This window comes from Pan paniscus, chromosome 3 (assembly GCF_029289425.2).
Source record: "Pan paniscus chromosome 3, NHGRI_mPanPan1-v2.0_pri, whole genome shotgun sequence".
NCBI classification, from domain to species: domain Eukaryota; kingdom Metazoa; phylum Chordata; class Mammalia; order Primates; family Hominidae; genus Pan; species Pan paniscus.
This window is the reverse complement of record NC_073252.2, coordinates 111747849-111765554: the sequence shown is the minus strand read 5'-3', so window position 1 is coordinate 111765554 and position 17706 is coordinate 111747849. Positions and strand designations below refer to the sequence as shown.

The following is a 17706-nucleotide window of genomic DNA, read 5'->3' as shown; positions in this document are numbered from 1 at the left end:
GTCTCCATTCAATACTATACCTCCTCCAGTGTACCCTGTTCTACACAATCACGCTCCCACTTTTCCCCTTCCCAAGGGATAAAAGCTCAATTCAGATTCCCCTTAGCCCATCACCTAGAAGTAGTATAAGGCTTAGTAAGAGGCTCTCTTGAAACTTCTATTAGGTCTTAGCAGAGTATGCCCGTCTCCTTCTTAATAGCTATGTAGATAGTTTATATAATCAGACATTAAATAAACATTTATATGAAAATATTTTATATAAATTAGGATTCACTATAGTTTATAATTTTAAAAGGACTACAATAGGTTGTATCTTCACTTAAATTGCAACTGAACAAGAGCCCTATAAAATGTAGATTTTGCTTTACATTTTCATAATTTTGTGTAAAGCATTTTTAAATAACATATATAATGTTATATCTCTGAATAGATGCCATTATTGTCGTGGAAGAGGGAAAATAATTTCTTCTGTAGGACAACATAAGAATGGTGCCATCAAATATCAATATTTATTCCTTTACAGTCCTGTGAAAGAGAATAAATATATTATACAGCAGCTCCCTCTTAAACAATTTTATGATAAACTATTAATCAGAAGAGATGTTTCAGATATGCAAAATGGATGAATAAAAGAATATAGTAAGTTTATAGATAAAACCGAACAATTTTATTTATTTACAAATTTTACACTCAAATAATAGTTTTTTCTATATTATTTATTTTTGAGATGTTTAGCATATACTATAAAACTGAATAATTGTGAGTTTTTGTCCGTATTTTACTGTTTTCAGTTTGTTTCTTTCTGACCATAGATACCAGTGGTTCTCCCACTATTTCTGTTATCAGTGGCCTGGAGGGCATAATCATATGATTTTATGAAAAACAGTTATTTTTATAATAGGATACATGTAAAATAAATAATTTTTATGGAATTAATATAATTTTTAATGTAGCTTTTAGGAATTTAGTTCTTTTAAAGTTGGACACATTTTTAGCAATAATAATGATAATAGTGTTGACACTATAATTTTTTGAGGACCTCTTTTGTTCCAGATACAGTGCCTGGTGCTAGGTATTTTATGCCCATGTTATGGAAGGAGCTTTGGAAAGGTCAAGTAACTTGGACACCTAGCTAGTAGTTAGTGGTAGAACCAGGATAGCAATTCTTGTCTGCTTCACTCTGAAGCCAGAGGTCTTTCCATTTCTCTGGCTTGTCTCTTACAGTGTGTCTCGTGTTCTACAAAATTAGGGACCTTCGTTATGGGTTTTTATTCCTCTGTAGTCAGTTGAAAATTCCATTTTCCTCCGTAGATGAAACTGCAGAATGAAGGTAAAATGAAGTAGAGGCTTGGTTCTTTTTTCACGTAATTATTTTTTCAAATGTTGGGGTGGAGCTTCTCCACAAGGAAGCCATGCTTTCCAGTCCATATAGAATCAAGGTTGGACTCACATCATAATTCATAATCTACATTTGTATGAGCTTCCAGCACAGAATAGACTTTCAAAAAGTTTCACTTCTAAATTAAGATATAGAAACTTTCATTCGAAATTAAGATGTAGGAATTTTCAGCATCTATATCTAATTCTACTTTGCCATGAAAAGAAGAACAATCTTCCTATATAGTTGTAGGATCTTACTGATTCTTCCAAGGCATAGTGGGCAGCAGAAGGACTGGTCCCTAATGTCAGAAAGCTTCTAGGTCAAATAGTTAAAAATTCAAATTTATGACACAATGACATAGCATAGTTTTGTAATATTTAATTATGAATTTTTTAAACTTTTTGTTAAATGGATATGACAGCTTTAAATTCATATACATCCTGTTCAGGTTTTGTAGTCAAATGGCCCTTTCCTTAGCTCCTTCTACCTTGCAGTCTGTTCTTAAATGTGACCTACTTAAATGGATAGATTCTATATTCTTTCTAGAGAAATGCCTCACTCAGTGAGACATAATTTCTCTAACAAGAAAAATGCATTCACCGTGTAATTCCAAAACCTCCAGGAATAAGGCCTCTGAGTAGCTACATTATAGTGCTCCGGAATCCATGCACTAAAAAGTGCATCTTTCTTTAAGAGAGGATCTCTAGGTTCTCACTTCCAGCTTATTTATGATTATGTTTTTAAGCTTTTTTTTTCTCTGTTTCTCCATTCACAGCAATTGTGAAAAAAGAAGGGACATCCATCCTTCATTCATTTATTCAGTCAACAAACATTTATTTAAGGCCTGTTATGTGCCGCTGAAACTGTTTTATGTACTGGAGCCATTCACAGCACTAACAGCTGACAGCAATAACTCATGAAGAGATTTTTTTAAAAAATGTAATAAGCAGATGCAATAGTATAAAACTTCAAATAGTTTAGGTACATTTAGTATTATCTTCCCCTATTCTGAGAATGAGTAGCCAGCCAGGTTTCTTCCAGAGGGGCAAGTAGAATGTCTCTTACTCGAGGCTGTAGTTTCTTGGAAATGAAACAATTGTGAAAAATTTCAAAATCGAGTTGGGTTGGCTGTAGTAAGGAAGCCCGGGAGGCAAAATTAACCTGCCCTCAAAAACAGATCTGAGGCATTGATCTCAAACTGGAGCATAAGGCCAGGAAAGGTCAGGACTAAAGAGATAAGAATAGGGAACACAGCAGCTCAGCAGCTTAAGCTGACAAGCCGAAAGGCCAGCAAGGTAAAAATTAGTGATAGAGCTGGATTTTAAACATTCCATTTTTCATGCTCCCATGGGCAACTCCTCTGTAATTTTGATATAAGATTATTTTGGGAGTGGGATTCTCTTTGTGGGGAAGGGGAGTAGAAGAGTTAAACCTTCTCGGCCATGGCAAATTCAAGCCTTCCTTAGGTTTTATGCTTATATGTGTGTGTGTGCCTGCGTGTGCGTGTGTGTGCATGCGTGCGTGTGTGTGCATGCATGTGTGTGTATTTGTTGGGAGGGGCAGTAACTGACCAATTATGACAGAAGGCAACCCCTCCTTTTGCCCAAACCCCTCCCTTGGCATTTGGTAGGTGGTGCAGGTACCTGTGGGTTTTCACACCTCTGTAGCCTCTGAGGACTTCACTGGATTACAGGAGAGTAATAATTAATGCTAATAATGAGGACTCAGCGGTGTCAAGAAAGATGAAATTCTTTTATATATGTCATTCATGTAAGAAAGCAATGACTGTTAGATCTTCCCCCAACCCCCCAACAAGGTTAATATTTTAATGCTTGGGTATTTGGAGGAGTAAATAAGTACTTTTCAAATTTGCTTATTGATAAGAGCTTATTTTCTGATATTGCCTGAGTAGATATATTGTTGCTTTATGTAGCTTTAGTGATATTTCTATTGTTGAGTGAAAGTGAATCAGGGCTAGCACTTTAATTTGCATTTGTGATCAGGTTTATTCTTTTGCATAAAGATTAAAATTTGATTTGGAACAGGAGTCAAGGATTTACTTCATTAGGTCTGAATTCACATTTTCCACCTCATTTGAAATATAATATTTTGTAAGTTAAAATATATCTTAGCTGGGAAGCAATGTTATAACAACATTTCACCAAAATTCTTGAGAAATGTTTTAAAATCCAAAAGTCTTTCTACTGGTAATATTATTCCCCCGCTGACTTCATGTCAAAACCAAATGATGATGTATTTTCCTTAAGGCATTGTTTATATGGCAGGTCTTCAACCATATATTACTAACAGTTTGTACCTTATCAGACCTGACAAGATTACAGCCTGAAGAGTTATATTTTGATTCATATAAGATCATGGACTTGAGCTTCAAAGGAATAATAAGGCCAAACTATTATAGTTCAAGGACTTTAATAAATATTAAATGATAAATAAGGCTGGTTCCACACTGGCTTCAGGGCCTGTGGATAATAAAAGAAAATCTTCAAATGGTGCCAAACAGTATTATGGCTGTCTTGCCTTTTATAATCTGTCTTTACCGCTTGCCACTGTAGTTGTCAGAGCTGGGAATGATGAGGTAGCATATGTAGTTTTTGTTGCTGACAGAACTAAAAGTAAAGGAGACTTTAAAAGTAATCCATCTCTGTAGCAGGATAAATACAGAAATGTGCTTTTTGGTAATACTGTAGTAGGTATTTAATCACTCCTCACCTGCCTACTCTCTCTAAAAGTCAGGTTGTGGACTTGATGTTAAATGTGAAACATACCAGGTGATATGCATTTTCATTATTTTTAATTTCTAGTTTTAATGGAAACTGGAATTTACTTATATCATTATGTTTGGGATGTCAAAACATGTCCCAGTGGGAGAGTGCAGAATGCCTATGATTCATAGAAGATCACTAAGTTATGTGATTATATGGAGGAAAAGTAAGTGAAGCTGCTTTTCAGAGAAAGCCCATCAGTACTATTGTTATAAAGTCTACTGTGGGCTGGGCACGGTGGCTCATGCCCATAATCCCAGCACTTTGGGAGGCTGAGGAGGGTGGATCACCTGAGGTCAGGAGTTTGAAACCAGCCTGGCCAACATGGTGAAACCACATGTCTACCAAAAATACAAAAATTAGCTGGGCATGGTGGCAGGTGCCTGCAATCCCAGCTACTTGGGAGGCTGAGGCAGGAGAATTGCTTGAACCCGGGGGGTGGAGGTTGCAGTGAACCAAGATTGTGCCATTGCACTCCTGCCTGGTTGACAAGAGCAAAACTCTGTCTCAAAAAAAAAAAAAAATCTACTGTGGCAGACAAATTCTAAGATGCCCTAATAATCCTGCCTCCTGTTGTTCATGCCCTTGTACATTGAAATTGGGCCAGCCTAGTTTTTTTTTTCTAACCAATTGAATATGGAAAACATGATGGGATATCACTTCTGTGATTAGGCTAAATAAGATAGTGACCTGCCCTTTTGCTTACCATACTCTTCCCTTTGGTGACTTTGATGAAACATGTTGCCATATTGGCACATGCAAGGAACTGAGGGCATCCTCCAGCCAACAGCTAGCTAGGAACTCAGACCCTTACCTCAGCAAGTCCTGTAGGAACTGAGTACTGCCAACAACTATGCCAGCTTGGAAGCAGATCCTTCCTCAGTCAAGATTTCAGATGAGACCCCAGCCATGGCTGACACCTTGATTGCAGCCTGGTGAGAGACCCTAAAGCAAAGGGCTCAGTTAAGATATGCCCAGGTTCCTGACTCACAGAAACTGTGAGATTATACATATGCATTGTTTTAAGCTTCTAAGTTTGAGGTGTTGGACACATAACAATAGAAAACTGATACATTAGATGTATTAGTTTGATAGGGCTACCACAACAAAGTACAACAGACTAGGTGGCTTAAATAGCCAATTGTGAGAAATTTATTTTCTCACAATTCTGGAGGCTCAGAAGTCTAAGATGAAGGTGTCAGAAGCGTTGATTTCTTCTGAGGCTTTTCTCCTTGGCCTTGTAGATGCCTGTCTTATCCTCATGTCTTCACGTGATCTTCCTTCTGTGTGTGTCAGTGCACTAGTCCCCTTTTCATATATGGACACCAGTCATATTAGATTAGAGCCCACAATAATGACCTCATTTTAACTCAGTCACCTCTTTAAACATTCCATCTCCAAATACAGTCACATTCTGTGGGATCTGGAGATTAGGATGGCTTCATATGAATTTTATGGGGAAACAACAGTTCAGCTCATACGATAATTTTTTTATAGTTGTGTTTATCTCTATAGCAAAAACTCTGTAGAACTTACTGTCTGTAAAGGTCTTTTGCTTCCTTTTTATTCTTTATTTTAATGTAATTATATATTTTTCAGACGATTTATATATATAAAAAAATCACATAGTTCAGCACATATATTTTCATATCCCTGTCTCCATAACAAAATTCAAATCTCTGTTTAAGTATATGTCTTTCATATACTTTATTATTATTATTATTATTATTATTATTATTATTTGTAGACGGAGCCTCCCGCTGTCACCCAGGCTGGAGTGCAGCGGCACGTTCTCAGCTCACTGCAACATCCATCTCCCAGGTTCAAGTGATTCTTCTGCCTCAGCCTCCTGAGTAGCTGGGATTACAGGCGCCAACCACCACACCCGGCTAATTTTTGTGGTTTTTTTTGGTAGAGATGAGATTTCGCCATGTTGGCCAGGCTTGTCTTGAACTCCTGGCCTCAAGCAATCCACCCGCCTCAGCCTACCAAAGTGCGGGGATTACAGGGGTGAGCTACTGTGCCCAGCCTCTTTCATATACTTTAGGTATAACACTTTGCAATATTTATGGTATTGCTGTTAGAGGCATTTTCAAAATCTACCTTTACTTTTTGTGTTTGCTTGCATACTTCTAAATAAGTTGGAAGTAGCTTGTCTTAAGAATAAGTACTTGTTAAAAAGATAGGGAGTTTGAAGAATTTACATTTATTTGAAGTAGGTATAATTTTAGATAATGGTAGGTCCAGAGAGTATCTATCTTTGTATTTGGAAATCCAGATATAATGGAGATACACTGTTAGAGCCTATCTAATGCTGGGCTGATTTATTAAGACACTGTTTTTTGACACTTTGAGTTATTAATAGCACTATACGTGTTTAAAATATTTTTCTAAATGGCCAAAAAAAATCTACATTATATACATTATATACAACAGTTCATTATAGCACAGACCAGTGGTTTTCAGAGTGTGTCTGCAGACCCAGGGAGTGCCAGAAACTCTCTTAGGGGATCTTCAAGGTCAAAACTATTTCCAAACTAAAACTAAAACATTATTTTCCTTTTATTTAAAGAAGTGTTGACATTTTTATATGTGTTGACATGTGTTGCATCATAAATGCAAAAGAAATAGTGGATGAAATTGCTGGAGGCTTTGCATTAATCGAGGCAGTGGTGTTAAACTACTGGCATTTGTATTTTAAAATAGGGATAATATTGCCAATATAAGATGGTGGTTGTAAGATTTAAATCAGATATTTTGTGTATAAGTTTTCAACTAATGACCACTATACACTGCTACCCTTATCAGCAACATGTGTTTCTACCATGTTTTTGTCTCTCTCTATGATTTATTTTGTGTTTTGATGAGTCATTTTGGTTATATTTATGTTTATAGGTACCTCCACCAAAAAATCAAAGAAGAATATTAAGATAATTCTTAAAACACAAGTCTATAGTGGTTCATGTTTCTTCAAAGAAATGGTTAGGGAAACATAGAAAGGTAAAGATGAGCAAGCAATTAGGGATTTTTGGAAATCTTTGATATTAGGAAGAGCATCATATACCTAGGAAGTTGAGCCAACAATTGTAAGGAGAATGGTTAACAGAACATATGACTGAACAGAGAACATTCTCCATTAGGGATAAAATATAATTACCTGACTTAGCACTTATTCCATTAGCAATTCAATTTCCATATATGCATCCTCTGCTCTAAATTGGTATGTCTATACTGGGTTATTTAACTTATTACAATAATATATACTTGATGTAAAGATGAGAAAGAATAGTATTGTTTTGTGCAATTTCCACTATTTTCCCGAAGTCTAAATCTAGCACTGTACTATACTGCACTCCGTCAAGCATCAAGTCAGTGAAAAATAAAATTAGATTGTTGAACTATGTGCTATTCACTTAATTCTAAATTTGAATTATCATTGTTTCAAAATGAAATCAAAGGATAAGTAAATGCAAAGGCCTTATGTCATTTTGTTATGCTGTTTATTGTGTTTTATTATTTTTTGCTTTATTTTTGCCTTATTCTGGTTTTTTTTTTAACAGATCATCAGAAACTAGAAAGAGAAGCTAGAATCTGCCGTCTTTTGAAGCACCCTAATATTGGTGAGAACGTATTTTTAATGTTTTTTAAATGTTAATTTAAAATTTTATGTTATTTACCACAATAAAAATGCTAATTTTATAATCTAGAATATTTATAACTTTTAAAAAATAGGTTCCTAACTTTCAATCTTGGTTACATTTGATTCCTCAAAGTTTTCCTGTGTTTGCTGTTTGTTTTTTGATGCAATCTTTGAAGTAGAAATGTGAAAAATTAAGTTTGTGGAAACAAAGATACTAAATTAATTAATAGTGTATGTTTGCTGTTGTGCTGAAAGTTGTGTACCAACCAGTGGAAAACCTGAGTGTAATTTAAAGAATAAATAAATAAATTTAGGTAATCCCTGGTTATATTAGCTTTATTTTAACCACATAATTTGGAGTCTGCTATGTTAATGAGTTCAATGTCCTTTCTGTAGAGTCGTATAAAATGAAAACAATAATCCTTTACCTAATTGGGAAAATAGTTGTGAAGGTAAAAATGAAACAAGTATAACAATTTTTTGAAAAGTTAGATATATAGTTTTTCAAAAGGTTGTGATTATGTATAAACACTTCAAAAAATAATATAAGGTCTCATTTGAATAGTGCTTTTATGTGTCTTTAAGAATTGTTCAGCTACAGGCCGGGCGCGGTGGCTCATGCCTGTAATCCCAGCACTTTGGGAGGCCGAGGCGGGTGGATCACGAGGTCAGGAAATGGAGACCATCCTGGCTAACACATGAAACCCCGTCTCTACTAAAAATACAAAAAAATTATCCGGGCGTGGTGGCGGGCGCCTGTAGTCCCAGCTACTCGGGAGGCTGAGGCCAGAGAATGGCTTGAACCCGGGAGGCGGAGCTTGCAGTGAGCCGAGATCGCGCCACTGCACTCCAGCCTGGGACGAGAGAGCGAGACTCTGTCTCAAAAAAAAAAAAAGAAAAAAAAAGAATTGTTCAGCTACTGCTGCTGAAGTATGGAAAGACAGGATTTATGTCATCACTTTAGTCAGCTAAATTACATTCCATATATCCTGTAGAAAGTTTACTTTAGGCCAGGTGCGGTGGCTTACGCCTATAATCCCAGCACTTTGGAGGGGTGAGGCAGAAGGATCGCTTGAACCTAGGAGTTTGAGACCAGCCTGGGCAATATGGCAAGACCATAGCTCTACAAACTATTAAAAAAATTAGCTGGATGTGGTAGTGTGCATGTATGGTCCCAGGTACTAGAGAGGCTAAGGTGGGAGGATTGCTTGAGCCCAGGAGGTTGAGGCTGCAGTGAGCCATGCACTTCAGACAGCCTGGGTGACAAAATGAGACCTTGTCTCCAAAAACAAAAAAGTTTACCTTATAGTTATTGATTTGATTCTAGAAATAGTAAAAGGACTTTAGAATATTTATCCCTCATGAATTATAAAATAGCATGACTTTTCAAAATTTTTTAAATGTGATGAATATAAGAAACAAGAAAAACACAGGAAAGAAAAAGTAAATTCAGAAATATGTGTAAACTGGATTCTGTGATAATAGGTTTGATTATTTTGGAAAAATGTTACTGTCCCAGCTCCCTCAATTTTATTGTTAACCTAAGTATTTCTGATCTAGAAGCAGTGAGAAAAGGGGTAACAGTGATGTAGAATTTGCAAAATCTTTCACTGAAAAGTTTACAGGTGTTTTAATTTTATGTGTAGGAGCATTCAATTTCTATTCCTGCTTTGATGTTTTTAGTATCCTGCACTTAGTGGGTGCATCTTAGGGTCTTAAATGAATGGATGCTATGGGTAAAAAAAATTGTAACACTGGCAAATTCACCTATATCATTCACTCACTCAACAAGTTACATTTCTAGGTGTATAGTAGGAACAAAACATACTGCCAGCTGATTAAAAGGAACCTTCTGGTTTGAGGAGAGAACAAAACAACTCTGACATATAAATCTACCTCTTTAGAAGCGTTTTACTCTGACAAAAATTTATGGCATTTCTTGTTTGGCTGTATTGGTTTGCTAAGACTGCCAGTAAGAGAGTACCACAGACTGGGTGGCTTAAGCAACAGAAATTAATTTTCTCATAGCTCTGGAAGCCAGAAATCTAAGATGAAGGTGTTGTCAGGTTTGGTTTCTTCTGAGACCTCCTTCCTAAGCAAGTAGGTGGCTGTCGTCTCACTGTGTCTTCACATGGTCTTCCCTCTGTATGATGTCTGCGTCCTCATTTGTTCTTGTAAGGACACCAGTCATATTGGATTAGGGCCCACACTGATAACCTCATTCTCACCTAATTACCCCTTTAGACACTCTATATGCAAATAATACAGTCACATTCTGAAGTGTGCTATCAGGGTTAGCATATCAACATAGGAATTTGGGGAGGACATCATTTGCCCGTAACATTGGCTAAAGAGAAATTACGCAATGAACCACTATAGTTCAAAGATTACTTCTCTTGCTCAGGTTTAAGATAAAATCAAATCTTTGTTTAGTGAACTTGCAATTCCTGTGCAGAAAGTTGTTATTTGTTTGTTTTGGTTTGGTTTGGTTTGTGTCAGGTCCGCCTATGAGACTCAATTTTTGCGAATAATGAAACTAGTTTCCTCCGTTTCCTCTAGGATACCAAAGTCAAACATTCAAAAAACTGCCAAGCTAAAACAAGAACTCTTTTCATTTTGACACTACATACAGACTAAACTTATAAAAAGAGAAAGTATGCTGGGGAAAGTTCTGAACTTTTGTGTCCTAGATAGCATTGTCAACACCTTCTGACACAGTGTACATCTTTTTGCGAGGATCCATAACAGCCAAATGTCATAATTCCTTGGTTACCTCACTGGAGGTTTTCTTTAACCTTTTAAGATTTCAGGAGTACAAAAGGAACTGTGACAATTCTAGGTCCTTGAACCCTAGGACCCATTTCTAACCACAAGAGAGATTTCGAGTGATCCTTTATCTCAGGGTGTAAGTCATAGATGGATTAAATTTATGAGACATAATCTCAAAAATTATAACACTGGCAAATTCACCTGAATCATTCACTCACTCAACAAGTTACATTTCTAGGTGTATAGTAGGAACAAAACAGACCAATATCCCTGCCCTCATGGAGCTTGCAGTTTTGGGGGAGACAGGCAGTAAACAAAGCATTGGATATTAGATGGTGATAACTGTTGAGGAAAAATAGGAAGCAGAGAGGGAAATACTGGGTGTTGGGGTATTCCAATTTTAAATAGTTGGTCAGGACCATTTCATAGAGAAGGTGAAATACATTTGAATGCAGACCTAAAAGATGGGAGGAAGGAAGTCATTTGGCTCTCTGGGGGAAAAACAAACAAGCAAACAAACGAAAAACATTGTAGGCAGAGGGAACCAATAGCCTGCATAAGGGCCCTAAGTCAGTAGATTCCACCAAAGCTTTTTATCTAATGAGAGAAATAGGGGATGAGTTCTTTTTCATTTTATCTTACCTTAATTGATGAATCTCCATGACATGTAATCTGACAGTGTTATGTTTATTCATGTAAAGAACGATTTTAAAACATCAATAACAACAGTGACTGTCATAAAATAGTAAGCAACAGCCAACAAAGGAGGAGTGTTTTAAAGACAGATGCCATAAGTGGACATCTGCAAATGCATTGGAGAGTAGTTGACCCAGGGTTGTGAGGAGAGTACTGCAGTTCCTGTCGATCATCGCACTAGTTAACAGCACCACATGAATCACTAGTACTCAATCATGACTGAATCATATTACACAGGGAAAACAGCATTTGCTCTTGATTTCCCTGACATAGGTAATGTGATATCTAAGTAATACCAGACTCTTATCCTCTTCTCCCTTTTCCCTATTTTATTATTTCCTTGGTTTTAAAATCAGCTAGGCTTTAGAACTTTGAGGAAGGAAATAACTATTTTTGACCATTTTTTCCCCTGTGAAAATGTGCTTGTTTCATTTTTATATTTGAATGTGTCTTTCTCTTGGCACAGAATCAATAATCTTGAAAACTTGCAGCAAGCAAAAGGTTTCTTCCAAAGAAACACATTTTAAACCAACTAAAAATGGTGATTCATTAAACTACTTTTTTTCGTGTGTTATTTTTTATGTTTTTCTGACTTTAAAAGTAATACTGTTAGTGGAAAATTTGGAAAATACAACATTGTATAAAGAAGAAACCTGAGGGCTCAACTTTTAATATTTGATTTATTCATTTTTGCCTTTTTATAATCTTATATATATGCTAATTTTCAGCATTCTCTTGTGTGCATTTTCATACCCCTTTAGATATATCATGAAAATGGTCTCACCCAACAAAATTTCTTGAGTGTGTAGCCATTGCCAAGCTTTGTTCTAGGCTATATGCACTGGTGATGAAACAGTGATTGAGAGAGACAATGCCCCTCTTTTCCCAAAGCTTTGCATCCTAGTGTATAAACAAAACACCATAATAATGTCATAAGGATTTGTTCTATGCAGAGAATTAAAATAGTGTAATTTGATACCAGGGGACCGGGTGGCTACTATCAAAAACAAACAGAGCCAGACACCAGTTAAAGCCGATACAGATTTTATTTTGTACTATTGCAATTGAGGAAAGAACTGAACTTCATTCCAAACACAGCAATGACAGCTGGGGATTTATAGTCAAGGAGCAGAGTGAGGGGGTCAGTGGATGGAAGATTTTTAAGAGGAGACATTAAGGATAGGGAGTTGCTGAACTGGACTAACAAGATTCTTGCTAAAGGCAGGCCAAGGACTTAGACATTAAGGGTAGAGGATGAAGACCTTGATGAGATATCAAAGGTGGGAAATCACTTTGTAGGATTCTTCATTTAGGCCGGCTTAGGAAGGTTAGGGACATTGTCCAAGGATGAGATCTAGTTGAAAAGAGGAACCTGCCTGATGTTTGGTTAGGGAGAGAGTCTTGGTCACTGCTTTAGAGCGTTTTGTCAGGCAAGATATATCTATGGAGGTCACATTTAAACTGATATCTAAATGACACGTGGAAGCCATCATGAAAAAGAGAAAAGAGTTTCAGGCACAGAGAGCCCTCCTTGTTAGGGGAAAAGTGGGGAAACCAGTAGATGGACTGCCATGGGGGAAAGGGAGTGACTGAACAGGGCAGGTAGATATTTAACCAAGTAGGGTTTCGTTAACCAGATTTGGGAGTTTGGGTTTCATTCTACATGCAATGGGAAACCAATAGTGGGATTTTAAGCAAAAGTGTATCATAATCTGCTTTGCTGTGTCTGCTGTGTGTAGAATGGTTTCCTAATTACATGAGCACAATCAGTGATAATAGCGTTCAGTCAGGATATCAGAATCTAGTCTTATCAGCCTAGTACCCCTGAACTACATCTTCTTGGATAAGAATTTAAACAGCGCCAGGTTGGTTCTCTCTTTGGTGTGGTCCACATGATCCAAGAAAGCACCATGCATCTTTTGGCTCAACAAATTGTAGAGTACAGCCCGTTTTTAAAGAAGCTCCATCTTTGCTGTGCTCTAGCCAGGCAATTTTTGTTTGAACCTCAAACTGGAAAGATTATAGCTGACATTAAGATGTTGAAGCAATTTGAGAACACCTTACTTTGTGCTTAGGTTAGTTAATGTTTGATCATTCTGTTCACCTTTTATTTTAATAAAATGGGCTTATTTTTCTTTGAGGAATTAACAAATTTGTTGTAAGCCAGAAATTCTGAGCTATATGTCAACATATGTATCAAATAAGTAAAAGAAAAATACCTTTCAGGTATTGAAATAAAATATTTGAGGTGATAGCCAAATTCTCAAAATTATTTGATATTCATACTGTTTTTATTCTTGGTCTTTGATTTGAGGAATTTATTTAAAGTTATGGTGAAGCTCAGATAACAAACAATGGTAAAGAGAAAATAGGAAAACAGGAAAAAAAATTCATTTAATTCAACCATAAGAGTCCAAAAACAGCTGGGCCAGGAAAGGAAAAGAAAAAATATTAGAACTTTGATCTGACTTATCTGATTGTCCCAAGTGAGAAGATATTCATGTATGGGCCTTTATTTGGGAAAAGATCAATATTTGAGACAACTTTGCAGTTCATGGGATGATGAATTCTGTTGCCGGGTTATCCCATTCCCTAAAGACTTGTATTTACATTTTGTGTAGACTTTAGAAAGAGCAAGGTAATTTTTCGAAAGTTTGAAGCAACATTTATATTTGTAGATTAACACTATCTTTATAAGGTAAGCGTTTCCCATTATAATATGGCTTAATGAACTTCAGCAGCTAGAGAGCAAATGGAAGAGCTATGTAACCTTTTGAATCTAGTCTTTAGTGATACCCTGGAACCCCTAGTGCAGTGAATGAATTAACCTTTCTAGATCACGTCATAGCTCAGTGATTACCTCCTCTCTACTGGCTTTCCTACCCACTACCCCAAAATGCATAAACACACTCACTCATAAACTACGAAGTGTAACAGAAAATAAGAGGCATAGTGTTAATGGAAAGCTCTATAGATTCACTGGGCCACAGTTTATTCTCCTTCTGATGCTGGCCTGCTCTGTGATCTGCTGTACAATCCCATCCACTCACCAAGTTCTAGTTCCTCTCTTTGTAAAGCAGAGAAAATATTTGCCTTTTTTATTTCCTTCCAAGAATCAATAGAGAGAATGAGGTAATGCGTCTTACTTTGGTGAGGAGTTAATATATTTTGTAAGACGATTAATTTAAATAAACAGTTGAGTACATTATTATGGGGTACTGCTTACCAAGTAGTAACCAATTAATTCATTTCTTAGCATTTAGTAGTATCTTTCTGAGATGTGCATATTCAACAATGGGGAAATATATTTCAGAAACTTTCAAATATCATATATTCTATATGATATATATGTTGCATATAGTATATAATATATGATATGTATTACACATAATCAGATAATTGTAATATTGCAACAGCAGATCCTATACATTATCTAGCATAAACTCTAATTTTTTTGTTTTAATATTTAGGAAAGCTAAAATTTTCCAAATGTATATGATTTGTCCAAAGTCACAGTTCTTTAATGATATTGCCAGACCTAAATTGTTGATTGCTTCTTTAAAGAGATGGCGATGTTTAGGGAACCTAACTTGAAGCAGCAAGATTGAAAAAGCAATGTTTTTGTTCCCTTTTGAGGAGAGTTTTGAGGTTGTTTTTGGTTCAAATCGATTCCTCCCCTCACATAAGATAAACATTAACTAAAAAACTTTGAATATTAATACAGGAAGAGAAAGCCTTTACATTTTAGACAGCATAAGTTACAGCTACCTACCATATATATTAGCCCTGGTATAGAACCAGTGTGTTTAAGAAAGATGCTCTGCTTAAAGATGATTTATTGTTTCACATATATAACAGTACATAAAATTTCATGTGCTGACAGGTGGAGATTAAAGAATATATAAGAGCCTTTACTTTCTATAAAAGCATGTTTCCCATTCCTATGAGTAATAATGGCATTTAGGATCTATATAATTTTCTTTTCCTAAAATTTAAAACTGGAAGAGCTCTTAGGAATTACCTAAGACCAACCTAGATTCTACAAATTGAAGGTTTAAGTAGTGAAGTAATATGCCCAAGATCATACCCAGATCTAAAAAGAGATGAAAAACACACAACCTGTGTATTACTTCGTTTAGCACGTAGTGTTTCTTCTTTTTGCTGACCTTGGAGATATGATGTCATCCTGTAAAAGTAATATTTTAACCACAATCTTAGATCTCCCTAGTCTTCACAAGAAATTTTTCGCTCAAATACCATTCCTCAAATTTTTATGAAATAAATTAACTGTCATTTTTTGTTTGTTCTTTTGTCTTTTAACAGATGATTTTAACCATAAATTTTGCCTTTTTATCCTTCTCTGCATGCAATTGTCTTCTAGGTTCCTCAGGTTCTGTAAGGAACCAATACAATCACATTGTACAGGTTAAGCTTACTAAATATTTCTCTTAAATATGCCCAGTATTTACTTATAAATGAGTAAATTGCCTTATGTGTTTATTGTACCAATATTCCAGTTTTTGAACCCTTTGAAACAAAATCACATAGGAAAGAAGAGTAGAGTTAATGCAGAGTAAATGTTAATTGATCTACTGAGAAAACAAAGTTAATAGTTTTATGAATGACAATTAAAAGTCTTTTTCAATGGCATCAGAAATTGAGCAACAGTCTAAGAAAGCGACACTTGCAGTTTTTTTCTGTGACCTCTCCCTTATTGATGGTTCTGCCTAAAAATTACAGTAGTTTGTAATCAAACAAGAGTAAGTAATTTTTCTTGTTAACTACTTTCTCTAGTGACTCTCTAATAGATAAAAAGTATTTTAATACTATTTAGTAGCAAAAAACAAATTATCTTATTTTATATTTACCTTATTTGATTAAATCTCAGCTCTTTATTATGATTATTTGGTGAGAAGGCCAAATTACTTCTTAGAATATATAACAGTCTGCAAAATTGATTATTCTCTTTTAATAAATGTGAGAACCAGCACAGCGATATATTTTTCTCTTCAAATAAATATGTTCAAAAAATTCTAATCTGTTTTAGCCTTTTTTTCTTTGTTTATACAATATGGTGCCAGTGATGTATTCTTTATAATTCTTGGTAGAAAGTTAAATTTATCATCTTTTTAAGTAAATGCTTATTTTACTAAAAAGACAAAATTTGGATATAAAAGTTGTATATTCAAGATAATGCTTCAAAATCTTTTCCATTGGTGAATTTGAATCTGAGTACATTTGTTACTGGTTTCTTTGTAAATATTTTTTTCCATGTATCAATGAAAAAGCCACTTCACTAAGTTAATTTAGAAGTAGGTAGATTTATACATGAAACTGGAGAAAAAGAGTCCTTCTGTTACAAATGAAGGATAGTTTCATTTTTAGACTTACTTATAGTACATAGATTACACTTTGATCTATCAATGCATAATATTTACTGAAATAGTTCTGATTTATTCTACTAAGCCTATTTGATTTCCATCTTGCCCTGTCTCCACTACATTCAGGGTAGAATCCCCTAACAGGGTATTGGAAGTTTATAGTAATTTCTTCAGCTCAGAAGTCGGCCCTAAACTGAAATTTGAAAGAAAAATAATCCCAAACATGAGGAGTACTTTGTTTTGTTGGGGCTTGAGTTGTGCAGAATCCCACCTCCACTCCCTTTTCTCACCATGGGGAAGAATAACTCATGTCGCTAGGGAGCCCAGAAGATAGTTGGGGAAGTGATAACACCTTTTATTCACTTAAAAATCATTCCTCTTTTCCCTTTATTCCAGTAGCATTGATAATAAACTTGCCTATGGTAAGTGCTTGTATTAAGATGTGAAGTAGGCCGAATTAGAAAAAAAAATTAGATTGGAATTCCAAAGAACTTCACCACTAGAACTAATGATAAAACTATTAACTGTGTTATCAGGCTCTGGTCTAAAGTGTTTTCCATGCATTAGTTATTTTAATTCTCATAACAAACAAATATCATTCTTGTCTCCATTTTACAGGCAAGGAATCTAAAGCCTAAAGAGGTTACACAATTTAATCAAGATCAGGCAGTTAGTAAATGGTGGAGTTGGAATCCAAACCTGCATATTCTGGCATGACAATCTGTGCTCTTCAATACTGCACTGTATCACTGCTGTATACCTCTGAATTAGTCATACTATTCTTTAATAAGTGCAGAAAATAATTTTAAAATTTTATAAACATTGATTAAAAAATCCTTGCTTAAATTATCTAATTTTAGTATTTATTATTAGTCCTTGTTCCAGAGGGAAATATTAGCATGACGTTATTATTCAAATGCTTATGGAAAATATAGGTATTATAGAACTAATTATATTTTAATGACAATTTTTAGTATCTTGGTAAAAAATCTGGCTTATCTTTTACATCTTTTAGGTGGTCACATCTGGCCCTGAATTAATTATTATCGCTGTACA

The 17706-nt window shown here is 35.4% G+C and overlaps 1 protein-coding gene across 27 annotated transcripts in view; it reads left to right on the top strand.

Moving 5' to 3' along the window:
- CAMK2D (calcium/calmodulin dependent protein kinase II delta) overlaps nucleotides 1-17706 on the top strand; it is a 319504-nt gene that overhangs the window by 100498 nt on the left and 201300 nt on the right. For all 27 annotated transcript variants that reach the window (XM_063603579.1, XM_057302147.2, XM_024928504.4 and 24 more), the window contains exon 3: nucleotides 7725-7784. In XM_063603579.1, coding sequence (XP_063459649.1) covers nucleotides 7725-7784 — 60 coding nt within the window. The remainder of the gene's footprint in view (nucleotides 1-7724; nucleotides 7785-17706) is intronic.